This window comes from Protopterus annectens, chromosome 6.part1, assembly GCF_019279795.1.
Source record: "Protopterus annectens isolate FY-2018-M chromosome 6.part1, PAN1.0, whole genome shotgun sequence".
In the NCBI taxonomy this organism is placed as follows: Eukaryota; Metazoa; Chordata; order Ceratodontiformes; family Protopteridae; genus Protopterus; species Protopterus annectens.
The window spans coordinates 300,373,139-300,391,819 of record NC_056738.1 but is presented as its reverse complement, the minus strand read 5'-3'; the positions used below and the strand labels follow the sequence as shown (position 1 = coordinate 300,391,819).

At 40.0% G+C, this 18,681-nt stretch overlaps 1 protein-coding gene across 1 annotated transcript in view; it reads right to left on the bottom strand.

Annotated features, from left to right (window-relative positions):
* Window positions 1-18,681, bottom strand: part of BARD1 (BRCA1 associated RING domain 1) — a 597,047-nt gene that overhangs the window by 460,077 nt on the left and 118,289 nt on the right. The window contains exon 5 of the mRNA XM_044075721.1: window positions 18,358-18,438. Coding sequence (XP_043931656.1) covers window positions 18,358-18,438 — 81 coding nt within the window. The remainder of the gene's footprint in view (window positions 1-18,357; window positions 18,439-18,681) is intronic.

Sequence of the window (18,681 nt, the reverse complement as noted above, 5' to 3'; positions counted from 1 at the left end):
GGCCCCAAGTTCCTCACCAAAAGGATAAAGGGTCTCAAAAATATGTCTTATGCTGCCCGACTGAAAGAACTCCAGCTCTATTCAGTCTCATACCGCTTGCTCAGAGGTGACCTGTGCCTGACATATAAGGCCATGTCAAACCCAGATTTGATGAATATGTTTCACCTCAAAAAATCTAGATCCCTCAGAACCACAAGGGCGGGAGACTTAAACCTTGACACGGTTATTAATAGAACGTGCTGGAGGGACAAATTCATCACCCAGAGACTCCCTATGCTGTGGAACAAAATCCCGGTACATGTGAGGCTGAGCACCTCGCTGGCCTTGTTCAAGAGGAATCTTGACCAATGGATGGGAGATCGCAGATATACCCCAGGGATTACTTCAGTGTCACTGCTTGACAAAGGCACAGCAAAATAATAGGCATAGTTTTATTCAAACTAAAGGGGTGGCGAAAGCCACATAACTATGGGCTAGGCTTATAAATGCCCTTGGGCAGATAGCCTAGTATGAACCTATGAACATCTCGGGCACCTTAATCTCCTACTGTAATATATTGGTTTAGTAGGAACCATTCCACTTGTAAATAACTACTCAAAATTTACAAGCTTACTTTATCTCAGAAACTGCATCTTAAATGCAATATTTTTACTTGAATATCTGTACTTAGTGCGACCATACATGAATTGTAATTCCTGCCTTTGAAATAGTAACTTTTGAATGCAATGTTTTTACTAGTACTTCTGTACTTACTGTAACCAGAACTTTGAATGTAATTTTCTTTGCTTGTTTTTGGAGCTTTTCTCCCCAGGACTCCATTGAAAACAGGTTCTTCTTGGCCCAATGGACTATCCTGGTAAACCAACTGCAAATAAATAAATAAATGAAAAAAAATGTATGTTATATTACTTTTTAACTTGCTTCAAACAGATCAGTGTTGGATCAGTATTAAAAGTGTATTGACACATTTTTCAGGAATGTTTGAGTGATTTTATTTCCTATACAGGTTGTTTTATTAGTTTTTTATTATGCATAGGTCATATTTATGCTTGGTTTAATATAATGCTTCAAGTGATTGGTTCAACCCGTTTGCCATACTTTGCATTGATGTCTGCATATATAAGCATGCTAGTTCATTCATTTTCTGTATAAGGTCTGATGAAGCAGATGTGAAAGCTCTTACCTTTTTAATTTTCTGAGCGCATAAACTTTTTTTTTTTTTTTTTTTTTACAACTCCTGGCACTGTTTTATTCCACTGGTGTTTGCTGTTACACATTTTTGTTTTTATTTCCAGCACTTTATTTATCCCAAGTATATTTCTTTTTTATTCTTTTTTTTATATTTCAAACTTTGCTGACTGGGGTTAACCTCCTAATTTACAGTTTCCTCTGTTAAAACATATACATTTAAACAGTTACAATAGTGCATATACATTTCTGTTCTCTTCAGTAGGGCACACTGCGGATACATTAAAAACACAAGCACGTTACAAATACCTTTTCAACACAAACGTCTGTATACATCATTTTGATATACACATGGCATACAGTTCTAATACATCTGTAACACCAGCATCTTATTTTTTATTGGCATTTGTTGACTGGGAAAGTCCACTGGGCAAACACACCCATTTTCAGTGTATGCCCTGGGAGAAAAGCTCCATAGTTAAACAACAAAAAGCAAAACTATTATACAGTTAAAAATACAGATCTGGGGAGAAAGGCTCCACAGTTAAAACAAACCAATATCATAGAACAACATAACTGCAAACATATGTTATACAAATTAATATGCAGGCATCATATCACAAGTAAACATTCACCCATGAGAACCTGTTACTCGTCAACTCCAACTACTCCAGGCCAGTGCCTGCTATTCACTCCACAGACATCCATCTCTGCCCTCCTCATGCACCATTCAGGTGACCGGGACTGTGATGATTGGAGAGAGACTGGCAAAAAAAGCATTTTGATCTCGATATCCAACTTACCAGCACTCTGCTTATGCTCACATGTAAGCTTTTAGCACTGTGATTTCTTGTAGGAATATTAAAAGCTAGTAAAGATTAATTAGGTATTTTTCTTTGAAATCAGACCTATCCTACTGTATTATTTTAAGTTTATGTGTGATCTGTGAACTCTTGGATATCTCTGTGGTGTAGTAGTTTTGTCTTGTGTTTTAAATTTTTATTATTAAATATTTTTAAAACCTTCTACCTGTGGCTGGTTTATGTAGAGATAAACTATGCTTTAGAGTACATTATATATTTATAGAGTTTACTGTCTAAGCCCTTCCAATAAGCCTTAGACTGAATAGTCACATTACCATTGGATATTAATATTGCACAGTAATAATTGGACACCCTTTTAAGGGCCTTTTAGTAGCGGATATTAACTGGGTGGTGGCAGCAATTACTACCGTATAGTCTTGGTAAAGGGACACAGTTGGAGAATCTGTGTCAGCCTTTCCCAGGAGTGTCTGTGAAGTTGTAAAAATACTTATCTCAAAGTGTGTGTGTTGTGTCAGCTACTTAGCAGGGACACGAAGCACTGATTGGACAGAGAGGATACTGGAGATTTTAGCATGCCCGGTTAGGCTGAGACCTGGACCCTATAGCTGTGCCAGTGGGGAGTCTTATTGGGGACATGGTGAACAAGGGAGCAACCAGCCCCAGACTGACTGTGATCTCTGTGTGCACTAAAGGGAAATTGTACTTTACTGTGTGTATTAGTTATCCTTTCCTCTTCTAGGAGACAACCTCCCTGGTGTTAGTGGTGAGGATTGAGGCTCCTTGATTGCTGGGCCAGGGCACGGTCATCACAGGGACTTCCACTTCAACAGCCTCCACTGCCTTTGCGCCCATTTCCTACAGAACACTAATTGATACCCACTCTGCACATCCACACATTAGCAAGTATAAATCAGTTTGATAGTCACAAATGACATAATTATTTACACAATTCCAGCTAGCTGTGCTGGCAAGGACCTCCTCTTTGTCACAATATGCACCTCACAAATTTTCAGTTAACTACCAGTGACTTGTTAAGAATCTATAGACCAAGAGTTGCTAATGATCTTATTTGCATTAATTACAGGAAATGAATGAAGATAAGCTTGGTACTGCTTTTTACCTATGGGAACAGGTTGCAACAGTTGCATCTTCCACCCTGCTTTCTAATAACTAATTTCTTCTGCTGACATGCAAAAGGTATAATTATGGTTTCTAAGGAATTCTGACTCTGTATAGGGTTGTCACAGAGGCTAGTGATACTGGCTAGCTGGAAGTATTTATTCTGGCATACAAATTATGTGATATGTATAACCATATCAATGCCCATGCCTCTGAAAAATGAGACCCCCCCTCCCAAAAAAAAAACAAGGTTGCTCCATTGAGGAATTTAACCTTGTCAAACAGGTAGTAATCTCAGCAGTAAAGTTAACCTGAGGGACACTGCTCTTTTCAATGGAGATTACTGGGGGAACAATACTGCCTGCATAAATACATTTTTGGTACCCTTTAGCATGTTTCAGTATGAGGTTTTCTGTAATAAGGATGGACTTCTGTAGTTTGGTGCATCACACTTTGATGAGACATCTCTGAGATGTGACTATTCTCTACAGTACACAAACCAAGGCTGCAATGGTTGTCTATCCAACATTGGACAGCTTTGCAGTGATGCACCAAAGAAAGCCTAATAATCTAGTGGCATGCCATTTCTGACTTTTACATGCTCTATGTTTGAGGAAGTTAAGACAATGTTATCAAAACAAAATAGAGAAGAGGGTAATCTTGACTAAAATGTATTTAATGTTAAATACTAATAGGGCTCATGTCTGTAAAATAATATAAGCTATTTGCATATTAACTTACGATGCCATTAGTTCTGCGTTTATGAAATTCCTACGATTCAGATGGAAAGAACAATGTATTCACTGTCAGCCAATGTCTGAAAAAAGTACAGTTTTGTACCTACCATAAATGTAGATGTTCGAGGATCCACATTGCTGCAGTCCTAACTATTGGGTAGTCTGCTGTCCAGTCGGCCCGAATACCAAAGTATATGGCTGACGTCGGTCAGGGCGCATTAGACTGACGTCAGTACGTCAGGGTACTAATGCGCATGACCTACGTCATATCCTCAGTCTTTTCTTGCCCCAGATGTCAGAAGACCCTGAAAAGCTAAGGCCAAAACCAAAAATTCCAAACATACCTGCACCAAAAATATGTACAATATATACAAAATTACCAGAATATAACCTCACCTACACAACCACCCTTAAACACAGAGGGAAGGAGGGAGGGTAAATTGGACTGCAGCAATGTGGATCCTCGAACATCTACATTTATGGTAGGTACAAAACTGTACTATGTTCTTCATTCCACATTGCTGCAGTCCTAACTATTGGGTAGAATCCCAAAGCAGAGGTAAGGGAGGCTGGCAAATCATAAGGAAGCAGGAACTGACAACATGCCTTGCAAAATAGCTGTGGCAAAACCAGCCCTAGACTTAGAGTAGAGAGGAAGGTGATAATGCTTAGAGAAAGTATGCACTGAACTCCAAGTAGCTGCCTCCAAAATATCCTTAGTGGCCACCCCTTAGAAATGCTGTAGAAGTGGCAGTAGCCCTAGTGGAATGAGGCCTAATTCCAGCTGGAATCTCCTTGCCATGATGGGAATAACAAAATGCAATGCAAAACCCAATCCACCTAGAAATAGTTTGTTTTGACACAGGCTTGCCCTCTTGAACCCAAAGCAAAAGAAACAAACAACTGCTGAGACTGCCTAAAATCCTTAGTCCTGCTCAAATAATAACGCAATTGCCTGTGTACATCTAAAGTGTGCAAAATCTTTTCCCCTTTATTTTGGGGATCTGCATAAAAAGTAGGCAAATGAATAGTTTGGTTTAAAGCCACACTAGAAACCACCTTAGGCATAAAGGAAGGATTAGTACGTAAAGATACCCTATCCTTATGAAAAATCAAAAGGCTCTAGCGCAATAAGGGCCTGCAACTCAGAAACCCTTCTTGCAGAAGTAATGGACAACAAAAAAGCAGTCTTTCATGACAAATATTTCAATTCAGCAGTAGCCGAGGCTCAAAAGGTTGTAGAGTAAGTTTCTCCAACACAAAATTGAGATCCCAAGCAGGAGTAGGAGCTCTCGTGGGGGTCTTATATTCTTTGCCCCTCTAAGAAATTGCTTGAACAAAGGATGCGAAAACAATGGTGGGTCACAATCATAGTGAACTGAAATTGCTGCAGCATGAATCTTAATGGAAGAGAAAGACAAACCTTTGTCCAATAACTCAGTAAGATATTGAAGAGCCACACTCAAATTAGGCTCAGAAATCTCCAAATTGTTTGCTGCACTCCAAAATAAAAATCTCTTCCATTTTCTCGTACACTTTCCTTGTACTAGGTCTTCTGGCTTCCATAATCACATTTAAAACTTGTTGAGGAAGTTGAGACCTGCTGTCTTTCAAAACAGAATATGCCAGGCTGTTAGATGAAGAGATTGAAGCTTGACATTGAGCAGGTGACCGTCCCTCTGAGACAACAGGTGTGGAATCAAGGGTAAAGGCCATGGAGGCTTCCTTACCAGACTCCTCAGTAATGGGTACCAGTGCTGCCGAGGCCAATCTGGAGCTATTAAAATCATCCTTGGCTTGTCTTGTCTGACCTTTAGAAGCACCTTTGGGAGAAGAGGCAGAGGTGGAAAGCATACACATGAAGATTTTTCCAACTGAAAGAAAGAGCATCCACTTTCCAAGCTGTGTGATGAAACCTCTTTGTGCAAAACTTTGGCAGCTGGTGGTTTAGTGGAGAAGCGAACAGATCTATGTCTGGAGTTCCCCATGACACTGTCAATTTTGAAATACATGAAGATCCAGTTTCCACTCGTGGGGATCCATGATTTGTCTGCTTAACACATCTGCTAAGGAGTTCTGTGCTCCCGGCAGAAACCTTGCCTGAAGAGTTAGTTGCAAGCTGAGCGCAGTCTCCCATAAAATCATTGCTTGCCTGCACAATGGGTAAGAATGTGTTCCCCTTGTTTGTTGATGTACCACATGACAGTTGTGTTGTCTGTTAGAATCAACACCTGCCCTGGAAAAGTAACTCCTTGAAAGCCATTAATGCAAACTGGACTGCTAACATCTCTTTCATGTTGATATGTAGATGCTGTAGTCTGGCAGGCCACTTGTCTTGTATCCACTTTCCATTTAGATGAGCTCCCCAAGCAATGTCTGAGGCATCTGTCGTTAGAATCTGACTCGCCTCTGGCCTGGTCACAGAGAGTCCCTTGTTTAGGTGACATTCCTGAGCCCACCACAAAAATTCCTTTTGAATGCAAGGTATTATTTGAATGACAGTGTCCAAATCCTGGCAGTGCTGTGTCCATACATTTTGAGATACCATTGCAGCTTCCTCATATGCAGTTTGGCATTGGGAAGCACCAGAATACAAGATGCCATGAACCCTAAGGCTTGAAGGACTGTCCTTGCAGTCAGCCCGGACTGAAGAGATAGTTGATGGAAGTAACTGGAAAGATTCTTTTGTTTGTCCGGGGTTAAAAGGCCATCTGGGCTGCTGTATTCAGTCTCACACCCAGAAAGCACATGTCTTGAGAGGGTACTAGACTGGACTTTATTTCGTTCACAGAATACCCTAGGCATCTTAGCACTGCTATGACATAATCCAAATGCTGTAGAAGGTCTTCCTTTTCTTGAGCTAGAATCAGGCAGTCGTCAAGTAAGGATAGATTTGAATTCCTTTTAGCCTGAAGTAAGCTATCACTGGAGCCAGAACCTTTGTGAATACTCTGGGCAGTGGATAAGCCAAAGGGCAATGCAGAGAACTGATAATGAGAATTTCCAGCTCGAAAACGCAGATACTTCCTGCAACTTAGTCTTATAGGCACATGAAGGTAAGCTTCCTTGAGATCTAAAGTTACCATCCAGTGATCCTTGCCCAGCAGAGGTAAAAGCTGTTGTAACGTCAACATTTTGAACTTGGGAATGTCCAAATTTATTTTTAATTTTAAAAATTGTACTTGTTTTTGGAGCTTTTCTCCCAGGACTCCATTTTGAAAACCGTGGTTCTTCTTGGCACCAATGGACTATCCTGGTAAAACCAACTGCAAAATAAATAAATAAATATGAAAAAATGTATGTTATATTACTTTTTAACTTGCTTCAAACAGATCAGTGTTGGATCAGTATTAAAAGTGTATTGACACATTTTTCAGGAATGTTTGAGTGATTTTATTTCCTATACAGGTTGTTTTTATTAGTTTTTTATTATGCATAGGTCATATGGCCCCATGCTTTGGTTTAATATAATGCTTCAAGTGATTGGTTCAACGCGTTTACCCATACTTTTGCATTGATGTCACCCTGCTGCATATATAAGCATGCTAGTTCATTCATTTTCTGTATAAGGTCTGATGAAGCAGATGTGAAAGCTCTTACCTTTTTAATTTTCTGAGCGCATAAACTTTTTTTTTTTTTTTACTAACTCTCAAGCTTTTCTGTTTTATTCCACTGGTGTTTGCTGTTACACATTTTTACTTTTTATTTCAGCACTCTTTATTTATCCCCAAGTATATTTCTTTTTTTATTCTTTTTTATATTTCATAAACTTTGCTGACTGGGGTTAACCTCCTGAATTTACAGTTTCCTCTGTTAAAACTGTATACATTTAAACAACAGTTACAATAGTGCATATACATTTCTGTTCTCTTCAGTGGGGCACACTCGCGGATACATTAAAAACACAAGCCACGTTACAAATACCTTTTTCAACACAAACGTCTGTATACATCATTTTGATATACACATGGCACCACCAGTTCTAATACATCTGTAACACCAGCATCTTATTTTTTATTGGCATTTGTTGACTGGGAAAGTCCACTGGGCAGAAACACACCCATTTTCAGTGTATGCCCTGGGAGTAAACTCACTTAAGTTCGACAACAAAAAGCAAAACTATTATTATACAGTTAAAAATACAGATCTGGGGAGAAAGGTTCCACAGTTAAAACAAACCAATATCATAGTAACTAACACATAACTGCAAACATATGTTATAACAAATTAATATGCAGAGCATCCTTATATCACGAAGCTAAACATTCACCCATGAGAACCTGTTGCACCGTCAACTCCAACTACTCCAGGCCAGTGCCTGCTATTCACTCCCACAGACATCACATCTCTGCCCTCCTCATGCACCATTCGAGGTGTGACCCCGGGACTGTGATGATTGAAGAGAGACTGGCAAAAAAAAAGCATTTTGATCTCGATATCCAACTTACCAGCACTCTGCTTATAACTCACATGTAGCTTTTAGCACTGTGATTTCTTGTAGGAATATTAAAAGCTAGTAAAGATTAATTAGGTGCATTTTTCTTTGAAATCAGACCTATCACCTGTCATTATTTTAAGTTTATGTGTGATCACCTGTGAACTCTTGGATATCTCTATTGGTGTAGTAAAAGTTTTGTCTTGTGTTTTAAATTTTATTATTAAAAAAATATTTTTAAAAACCTTCTACCTGTCGGCTGGTTTATGGTAGAGATAAACTATATGCTTTAGAGTACATTATATATTTATAGAGTTTTACTGTCTAAAGCCTCTTCCAATAAGCTTCCTTGAGACTGAATAGTCTGCATTACCATTGGATATTAATATTGCAGTAATAATTGAACACCTCTTTAAGGGCCTTTTAGTAGCGGATATTAACTGGGTGGTGGCAGCAATTACTACCCATATAGTCTTGGGTAAAGGGACACAGTTGGAGAATCTGTGTCAGCCTTTCCCAGGAGTGTCCTGTGAAGTTAATAAAAATGCCACTTATCTCAAAGTGTGTGTGTTGTGTCCAGCTACTTAGCAGGGGACCACGAGTTAACTGATTGGACAGAGAGGATACTGGAGATTTTAGCATGCCCGGGTTAGGCTGAGACCTGGGACCCTATAGCTGTGCCAGTGGGGAGAGTCTTATTGGGGAGAACATGGTGGAACAAGGGAGCAAGCTTCAGCCCCAGACTGATCTGAGATCTCTGTGTGCACTAAAGGGAAATGTGTACCTTTACTGTGTGTGATTAGTTTACATCCCTTCCTCTTCTAGGAGACAACCTCCCTGGTGTGTTAGTGGTGAGGATTGAGGGCTCCTTGATTGTTGGGTTCCAGGGCACGGTCATCACAAGGGACTTCCACTTCAACAGCCTCCATTGCCTTTTCTGCAGGCGCCATTTTCCTACAGAACACCTAATTGGAGTACCCACTCTGCACATCCACACACATTAGCAAGTATAAATCAGTTTGATAGTCACAAATGACATAATTATTTACACAATTCCAGCTAGCTGTGCTGGCAAGGACCTCCTCTTTGTCTGACATATACCCTCACAAAATTTTTTCTGTGTTAACTACCAGTGACTTGTTAAGAATCTATAGACCAGAGAGTTGCCTTAATGATCTTATTTGCATTAATTACAGGAAATGAATGAAGATAAGCTTGGTACTGCTTTTTACCTAGAACCGAGGTTGCAACGATTTCGTTGCATCTTCCACCTGCTTTCTAATAACTAATTTCTTCTGCTGACATGCAAAAAGGTATAATTATGGTTTTAAGGAATTCATTTGACTCTGTAACATAGGGTTGTCACAGAGGCTAGTGATACTGGCTAGCTGGAAGTATTTATTCTGATTACAAATTATGTGATATGTATAACCATATCAATGCCCATGCCTCTGAAAAATGAGACTCCCCTCCCAAAAAAAAAAACAAGGTTGCTCCATTGAGAATTTAACTCTTGTAATCAAACAGGTAATAATCTCAGCAGTGCAAAAGTTAACCTGAGGACACTGCTCTTTCAATGGAGATTACTGGGGAACAATACTCTGCCTGCATAAATACATTTTTTGGTGCCCTTTAGCATGTTTCAGTATGAGGTTTTCTGTAATAAGGATGGACTTCTGTAGTTGAGATTGCATCACACTTTGATGCAGACATCTCCTGAGATGTGACTATTCTCTACAGGTACACAAAACCAAGGCTGCAATGGTTGTCTATCCAACATTGGACAGCTTTGCAGTGATGCACCAAAGAAAGCCTAATAATCTAGTGGCATGCCATTTCTGACTTTTACATACTCTATGTTTGAGGAAGTTAAGACAATGTTATCAAAACAAAATAGAGAAGAGGGTAATCTTGACTAAAATGTATTTAATGTTAAATACTAATAGGGCTCATGTCTGTAAAATAATATAAGCTATTTGCATATTAACTTACGATGCCATTAGTTCTGCGTTTATGAAATTCCTACGATTCAGATGGAAAGAACAATGTATTCACTGTCAGCCAATGTCTGAAAAACCTGTCAACAGTAAAGTGCTGTATTTTCTCTAACTATAATCCAGGTGCATATGCCAACAGCCAGTGTACATCATGGGATCATCTGCTGGCCTCAAGGCCCCTGGGGTCTCTACTTCAAACCACATGCAGCAAGTGAACACAACCTGAATATGGAGTGAAGAAAAAAAAAAAGAAAAAGCACACACAATCGTTCTGTTATAGAGCTTCAAACATGATTCTAAATTCTACTTGAATTTGAAAATGCAGATTCGAAATTGAATTAAATTCAGTGCCTATTATTTCCTGCACCCCTTACATTTAATATAAATCAACTATGAAGCCAATGTGCACTGAGAAAATGTTACTTTTTTCTCTGTGTGTGATTTTTTTCCTTAATCATTCAAATACACACCCACATTGAAGGTTCACACCAGTGGGGTGGCCTGCCGGGCCTAATATAGTTGCTCTCAGGTTGAACATCTGCATCACAGCCCCTCTCGAGAAGGACTGAAGTGGTGCACAGCCCCCCCCCCCACAAGGATGGGCACATCCATTAACCCATACTCCTTACCAGATCTGTCATGTGCCCAAGATGCTAATCAAACTCTGGACACCTGTGACATAGTCAATGCTTTATTCCTCAATAGCAGAGCATGCTTAAGAAAGGGGAACATTACCAATTTGGTGTATCTCAGTTTGGGTGCATTTTGCACACAGCAGGACCAACAGCAAATGTATACTACTCCACAACATTATATACTTGTCTAAATTACAAGAAAACCTATCCTCAAATGCAGGAGAAGACAAACACGTAGACAACAAGCAGAAAGGAAATGTGTCCACTGAATGAAACAAGACAAACTTATCAGCTAATGTAGTGAGTGCATATCTCTTTATATTTGAATTTAGAGGTCAACAGCAATGGTTAACTGTTTAGAAGAATGTCCAACAGTGAAATCTTTACCTCCCAGTGAGCAGAAACAGGACCACAAAGGAAAAGGCTCTACAAGCCATGTCCTCAAGTTCCAAGATGATAAAAAGAAGCTCCCAGAATCACTCTACGGTCAATAAAGCTTTGTGAAGGTATGAATCAATAACCAAGTAGCTACTACAAAAATGACCACAGTGGAAGCATTTTTTTTTTGAAGTAAGGGAAGGATGGTTAAATGCCCAAATGCAAACAAAAGTGCAGTAAAAAAACATTTGGAAAGGATTTCCTTAACAACTACAATTTCCTCCATACCGCGAATAAAGGAGGCTGACAAACCAGCCTGCTTTTTTCAGAATTCATGCACCCCTCTTTAGGGAAAGAGATAAGGGTGTACAGCCTGTTATTTCCCTGGATTCTGCCTCTGTTAAAAACAGAAATATGACTGGACTACTTCAAGGACAATTCTGATACCATTTTTGGAAAGAAGTGCAGGTTAGTCCTAAGAGTCTCTGCAAAAAAACAAGCTTCTACAGATAAATGAAAAATTATGTCAGTAGCATTGCACTGCATGTAAAACAGTAAACCCTATCCTGAAATGTAAGCATTTTCAGACTGCTGCTTCTTTAGACATTATACAATCTAAATGCATTCATTTAAAATTCCTTTGTACGCACTACATAAATACAAATCTTAAAGATAATTATGTTAAACATATGACCCCCAACTTACTTTACTTTTCCTCCTTGCATAACAGCCGTGAATAAAAACGATTTTAAAATGTTGGTTTATAATGTCTGAAGAAATGGCTAAAACTAAGTATATTGGAGTATAGATCTTAAACAAGTAAATGTATTTAACTAGCAAATTGTAAATAAATAAATGCACCTGCATTAAACATGTGCTTCCTATTGTAATGGAACTTCTTTCATTATAGTGCCCATACATAAAAAAAAATGTAAAACCCTAACATGATGACATTTTCACTGTAATAATGCACTTCAACATAAAATAATACTGTCACCTTAGGCAAAAAGAATCCTAACACCATGGGGTGGTACATAATTCTGACACAGAGGTTTATTTGCATGCCCATGTGACAAGCTGCCATTTCAATCCAATCTGCATATCAAATTTTATATTCATCAGTACTGTCATTTGTGGCCGATTACAATGCAAACTGCTAAAGGCCAAATCCAACTACTACAATGTCATGAGGCACAGGTGGTGTAACCTGAACCCAACAGCAGATTATTCTGAATAACAGAATAGACCTATTGTTTGAATGTCTTTTTTTCTTTCTTTAACGTACTTGGATTGTACAATGCACGTATGCATACACAATTAGAGCTGAAACACAGAAATGCATTGCAATGTTCTTGCACTTTTCTTCATATTTTTTTTGGCCCCCCTCTCTTACTTCAGAATATTTGCAATGTTATCTAGTACCCCACTGTCCATGTTGGGCACACCAACTATTCCTAAATACCTCACGGACTAACTTCCGTTAAATCACCGGGGCTGGTCGTGGAACATAAGGGTAGCCTAGGGGTCTTGGCTTCTGGAATCTTTCCCTCCCATGCAATGACATGGTTACATCAGGAGTGGTGGGAGTGCAATGAGGACACTACAGCATATCATCCCAACTTCACAGCAGCTCAGGCTTGTCCAGCCCATTCTCCTCTTTGGACCATGCCTCCTAACATCCAATGTCCGCAGCCTCCACCACAGACCACTGCAGGAGATGCCCACACCACCGCCCTTTCCCCAGGATGATAACACCTATCCTCTCCCTGCTGCTCTGTCAGTCATCAAACAGCTCATCAAACCCAGTTCACCTTGGCCATAAGTCAGGGCTTTATCCCTCTACACTACCATAGCAGATACTTTTCTTCATAATATGCATTTGCTACAGCCTGAGTGTTTCTAAGGATCTGCCATGTGTAGTATCTAGGTACACTATCTACAGATGTGATTCATTTGTAATGCTCAGATGAGGGATGTGCAATCTGCACAATGGTCCTCATTATCTAAACAGTACTGCTGTGTCTAGAGATTATTTTTGTGCACAGAGTTAGGTGTTGGTCTGTGGTGCAAGACAATACTGACTGATGCATGGTTTTGAGTAAGTGACTTAATTTAATAAGACTTTCTGTCCTTACTCCAAGGCACCAGCATTAAAACACCAGTTCTCCGAATCTCACCCATGGCTGCAGATACATTTCTATTTTTCAATTGGTTTTATGATTTGGCAACCAGATGTAACAGCCATAAGCCATAGATTCACAAGTCTCATCACTGGTGGGGGTCAGCCCATATTACCAATTTCTGCTGGGGTCAGAACCCCAGCAACCCACTGTCTAAGCAGCTAGCGGGAATGTGGTTTTGCCATTTCACAGTAGAAGTTGGTTTCTCCGTAACTCCATCAAACACTATTTTGGTCAGGTACACAAGTTCTAAGAAAAAAGTCAGCCTGTGTCCAGAGAACAAAGTAAAAATAATAAGGTAATATTCTAAAAAAAAAAAAAAAATCATTCAAGTGACACAATGCTACACCCAATAAACTGGGGAGTAGGGACAGAATCATATGTGCAGTGCTGAAAGATAAGACTTCTGCATTTCTTAACATTACTCCAATATAATCAAAACAAGAAAACCATTACACTGAAAATTTTTTTGGAACAAAGTGTTTTTCTTCTAGCTGAATCCAAGCAATCCAAGGGGTTGGGAGGGTGGCCTAATGGTTAAGGTGTTTGCCTTACAAACACAAGGTGCAGGGTTTGAGTCTCACAAGGGATAATTGGCCAAGCTTAAAATGGCTTGCAAGGGCAGTTAGCTTAGTACTAATCTATGAACCTATGAATCCAAGCACTTGCTTCCCTGAAATTTGATCAAATTCCCAGAAAGGACAACAGCGAACACTTGGGATCTGACTCTACCAAGACCATCTTCACTTCTTGATGTGCCGCACAGCTGTCATGAAGTCTGAATGGATCACAATAATCCACTGATGGATGCAGTCTTGAAAGGTGAATGTGATTGGAAAAAGCCATCATCTCTAAAACTTTTTATGCAGAGGAGATTCCTGAGCTGCCAAAGCACCCAAAACATTTTACTTACTCTAGCATTGTTACCTCACAGCAAGAGGTTCTCCTGTTCGATTCTCGGCTGGAGTGTCTTCTGTGTGGAGTCTGCATGTCCTCCCCGCAGTCAAGTGGCCTCTGAAAGACATGCGTGAATGGGCGTGCCTTCACTGAAGGTTGGGCGTCGGGCTGGCAACTCAGCACCATAAAAATTGACTGCCAATCATTAGCAGACTGAAGTTCCACTGTGGTGACCACTAACCGAAAAAAGCTGAAAAGACTAAACAAAACAACAACAACAACAGTGTTTCTTTATCACAGACTGGACACATTTGTGGTGACTGACTGTATAGAGTTTGCAAGTGAAAAAGGATTTTCTTGACATTAAATGTGTGGGTATAAGGAACCTGCAAGCACTTGATATCCTTATTGAAAAGGGCAGGGAATCAGGATTCTGAGACACTGGATAAAAACAGCACACTGCAGCACTGTTTTGTAGTCTAACGTAATATATACCATAATAACCATCTCTGCCATAACTCCTAATGCCTCCACCCACACACTCCATGGCACTCTGCTAGACAGTTGTACTACTTGCACACAATCAGCCAATCCTTTCTGCTCGAGTAGGAGAATAGTGCCTCTGGGCTAGACAAATGCTTTATGACCCATTCAATTCTAACTAGAAAGTCCTTTCCTATCAACCTGTTTCCTGAGCAGCAACAATCCGGTGGTAGGGAGCAAGTCAGCTTGCTGATCCCCATGCAGTTGCCTACCCTTTCCTCCAATAGACTGCCTGCAGACTTGCAATAGCTACATGGGTCAGGACAGGAGGTTTGTTGTGTTCCTTCACACACTTCATCTAGCCTGTTTCATCAGGAAGTTCCCTGCCCAACACATGGACAGCCAATGTGGCCACTGAAGTAGGCAACACACCTGGCTACTCGTAGGTGTCATCAGTACTGCACAACTACCAATCCCTCAAATCAGATAAGACTGACTGGACTGTAGTTGGAGATTTTTCCAGAGTTGGGCTTATGAGTCCTAGATAAGAGGAAAACGTTGCATGGAACAAACTGAGATGAGTGAATTAGTGCTATCACCTTCAGCAGTGTAACATCTCCAGGAGTAAGAAAACCTGATGAATGTGTTTATAGCTACAGTACAGCTGCTGACAACTAGAGCTTGAGCCTGAAGTATGGTTTTACAAGGTTCACAGTGAGAGATCCCTAGGAAGTTAATCATGAGCAGAGATTCCTATGTCGTATCTCATCTTTCATGGCAGTAGCAGTGTGAAAGCCAGTAGTCTAGGTAAATGAATACCTCTGCTCCTTGCAAACTTTGATGTGCCGTTACTATGGACATACACCTGGGGAGTACAGGTGAAACCAAAGAGCACAGATTGAAGTAGGTAGGGATTCTCTCGTCTACAAGATAAAGTAAATACCTCCTGAAATTATTGACAAGACTAAGAAGCAGGTAGACTGTATGAGATGGAACAGCTGGCAAGATGGACAAAAGTCACAAAGTGAAATGATCTCACTCTAGATATTTTCATAACCCATGTCTCTCACAGACAAGTGAAGGAAAAGATCGCAAACTACTCACAAAGTGAGGCAAGTTGGGCAAGTCCTCAAAGCTGCTGTTGTCTGCCTATAACCTGCCATGGTTCTCCTGGTGAGAATGCTGAATTCTTATGGTTGGGCCTCTGACTCTGCTGTAATTGGCCCAAGGAGACGACTACTTCTCAGCAGCTTCATGTTGCTAAGAATGTGTGCCTTGTTAAAACCACGTTCAGTATTGTCTCCTTCACAGTCAGCTAAAAATCAGATTGCGGAATTTGACACCCAGACACCAGTCAAGTTTTTGCCCTTTTTTTCCTGTATCCTAGAGGTACTGTTGTACTTTCCCCAGATAGGAGGGACCCGAAAAGGAGGAATCCAGAAAGGTTACAGTTCATGTCATTAGAAAAAGATCAATTAAATACAGTCAGATATGTCAGCATCTGGTAATGACAGATCCCACAGCTTCTGCCGCTCCCATAGACTTATTGCATAATATGTAGACCATGACTCCATTAAGTATCTGTAGTTTCTCGTTTGGTGAGCAATCTGGAAACCCCCTCAAAAAATACCTGGTGCATTTTGTCACTCATCTGAGTTTCCCTAGAAATACATTGTCTGCATTAAAAATTCAGGGTCCGCAAAGACTACATGGCCAGTGCAATACATACTTCTGAATCTGTCCATAGTCTGACTCCTTGTCTACGGGATGAACAGCTAAGCTCTGTGGTCCTGAAGTCTTCTTCAGAATCACTACGGAATCCATAATATCTGCCTTATGGGTTTCTGATAGAGACCATGCTCAGTGGAATAGGATCACATGGCTGGTCACCATAAACAACAGAATCAGTATATCCAGTTTATTCAAAGCCACCTTGATGGCATCTCTGAAAAAGTTCATCAAGAGAACCACTTAGGAAAACTGAAGAGCAAACCTGCAGGCCTTCAATAGTCTGTGTTGGAAAAAGGGTCTGGGAAAATCTGACCAGCAATCTTGCTGTTGCATCAGCTTCAAGTACTCCGCAAGCTTGGGATCTTGTCTGGAAAGAGGAAAGAGTGGAGAGTTTAACACTACTTTCTTATCCAGTTATCCCATTAAAGATTGTATAGGGACTCAAAAGGTTTTGGTCAAAGCCTTTAAATCTACTGACGGGGTCACAGAGATGCAATAAAAGAAGAATCTAGATCTGGATAGAAAGCATTGCAGAAACCCCAAGGGACTGCTGTTCTTTGGTCTGACAAGCCTAGTAGCTCCGGACTGGGAATAGTAGTAGGTGCACCGCTTCAAACATTGCTGCTGCAAGAGCTGGTAAAGAAAGTATGCCATAATCCTGGCAATAGAACTCTGGAAGCGGTGCAGACTCACCATTAGACATGTCATACTGATTGACCAAATGAAACTGGATTAGCACTGCAGCCATGCTGGGGTCAGCAGTAGTGGCAGCCTGATGACCCAAACTACTTGTATTGTTGGTTTCACTTTTTTCTAGTCAATGTTACTAAAGATACTTGTGTCAGACAGAAAGACATTCTGGTAGTCACAATGTTCTGGAAAAAAAAAATGCAAGATTTTTTCCAGATCTTCCATACTGGCCTCTTAGCAAAGCTTCTAGCTTATTATAGTCCAAGACAAAAAATCAAAAGAACAGATTGACCTGTAAGTTGTCAGCCTTAAGTCAACAGTGTGCACTGGGGAAATGGAAAACTAAATAATCACCATTGTAGGTAACCTAACAGACTCGGAGCTAGTAATGTTCTCGAACAACTATGGTGGAGGCTGAAGAATTTGCCATGATAAAAAGTGAAGTTAGAGGAGAAGGAATCTATAGAGGAACAGACTCCCTCTTTGATTTCGTAAGGGAAGAAGGGGAGATTCCTTATGCAGATATACCTGTCACATTTGTGGCTTCTGTCAGTATGTACTGCTACTTCAGCAAATGTTATACATGTTAGTATATTATTAGAGGTGTATGGCTAGACATATTATAGTCCCTGTGATCGCTTGTCTAGTATGTCCCTATGTTTGTATATGTACAACCACTGTGCATGCTGTTTACAAATACATACTTTCTCTCATAATGCCTACCTGCATCACTGTAATTTAAGCTATTTTATGCTACAGACACGTTTTACAATAAGTAAACTTATAAGCATGTTCTTATTTCTCTCTGTTGGGTATTTTTCTTGCTATGGTAGAAAAGTGCTCTTATGTTTCCACTTCAGTTTACAGCAGAAATGTATCTGCAGTTCCGTTGCTAAAATATTGTCTACTTTACTAGTTCCTTTTGCTGCAAGTTATCAGCAGATAAAAGAATAGCCAATTCTGAAGGCCTATATCTGAAAAGAAAATGAAGGTCTGTGGCAAACATCCAGATAATCCAATGCATGTTTACACTATTCTAAATTAAGAATGTCTTTCCACCTACCAGTGGTGTCCATCCAGCATTGTCTTTAGCATTAGCGTCCACTCCACTCTGCATTAACAGTTCAACAGTAGCTATATCACCCTGAAAAAATAAAGATAAATCATCGTTAGCACTTTATACATACAAGTAGCTTCTCAATATGTTACTACTGTATGAACTATTTCAAATGCTAGCAAGTGTAAACAGGTGCACCACTTATCCCGTGCACTTCTTTACTGGAAACTCACAGTATAGTCACTTTAACTGTTATGACTGCTGTTTCTGAGATTATAAAGAAACTAGCATATTTCAGTGTTATTCTTCAGCTAGAGTTAAGTGATTTGT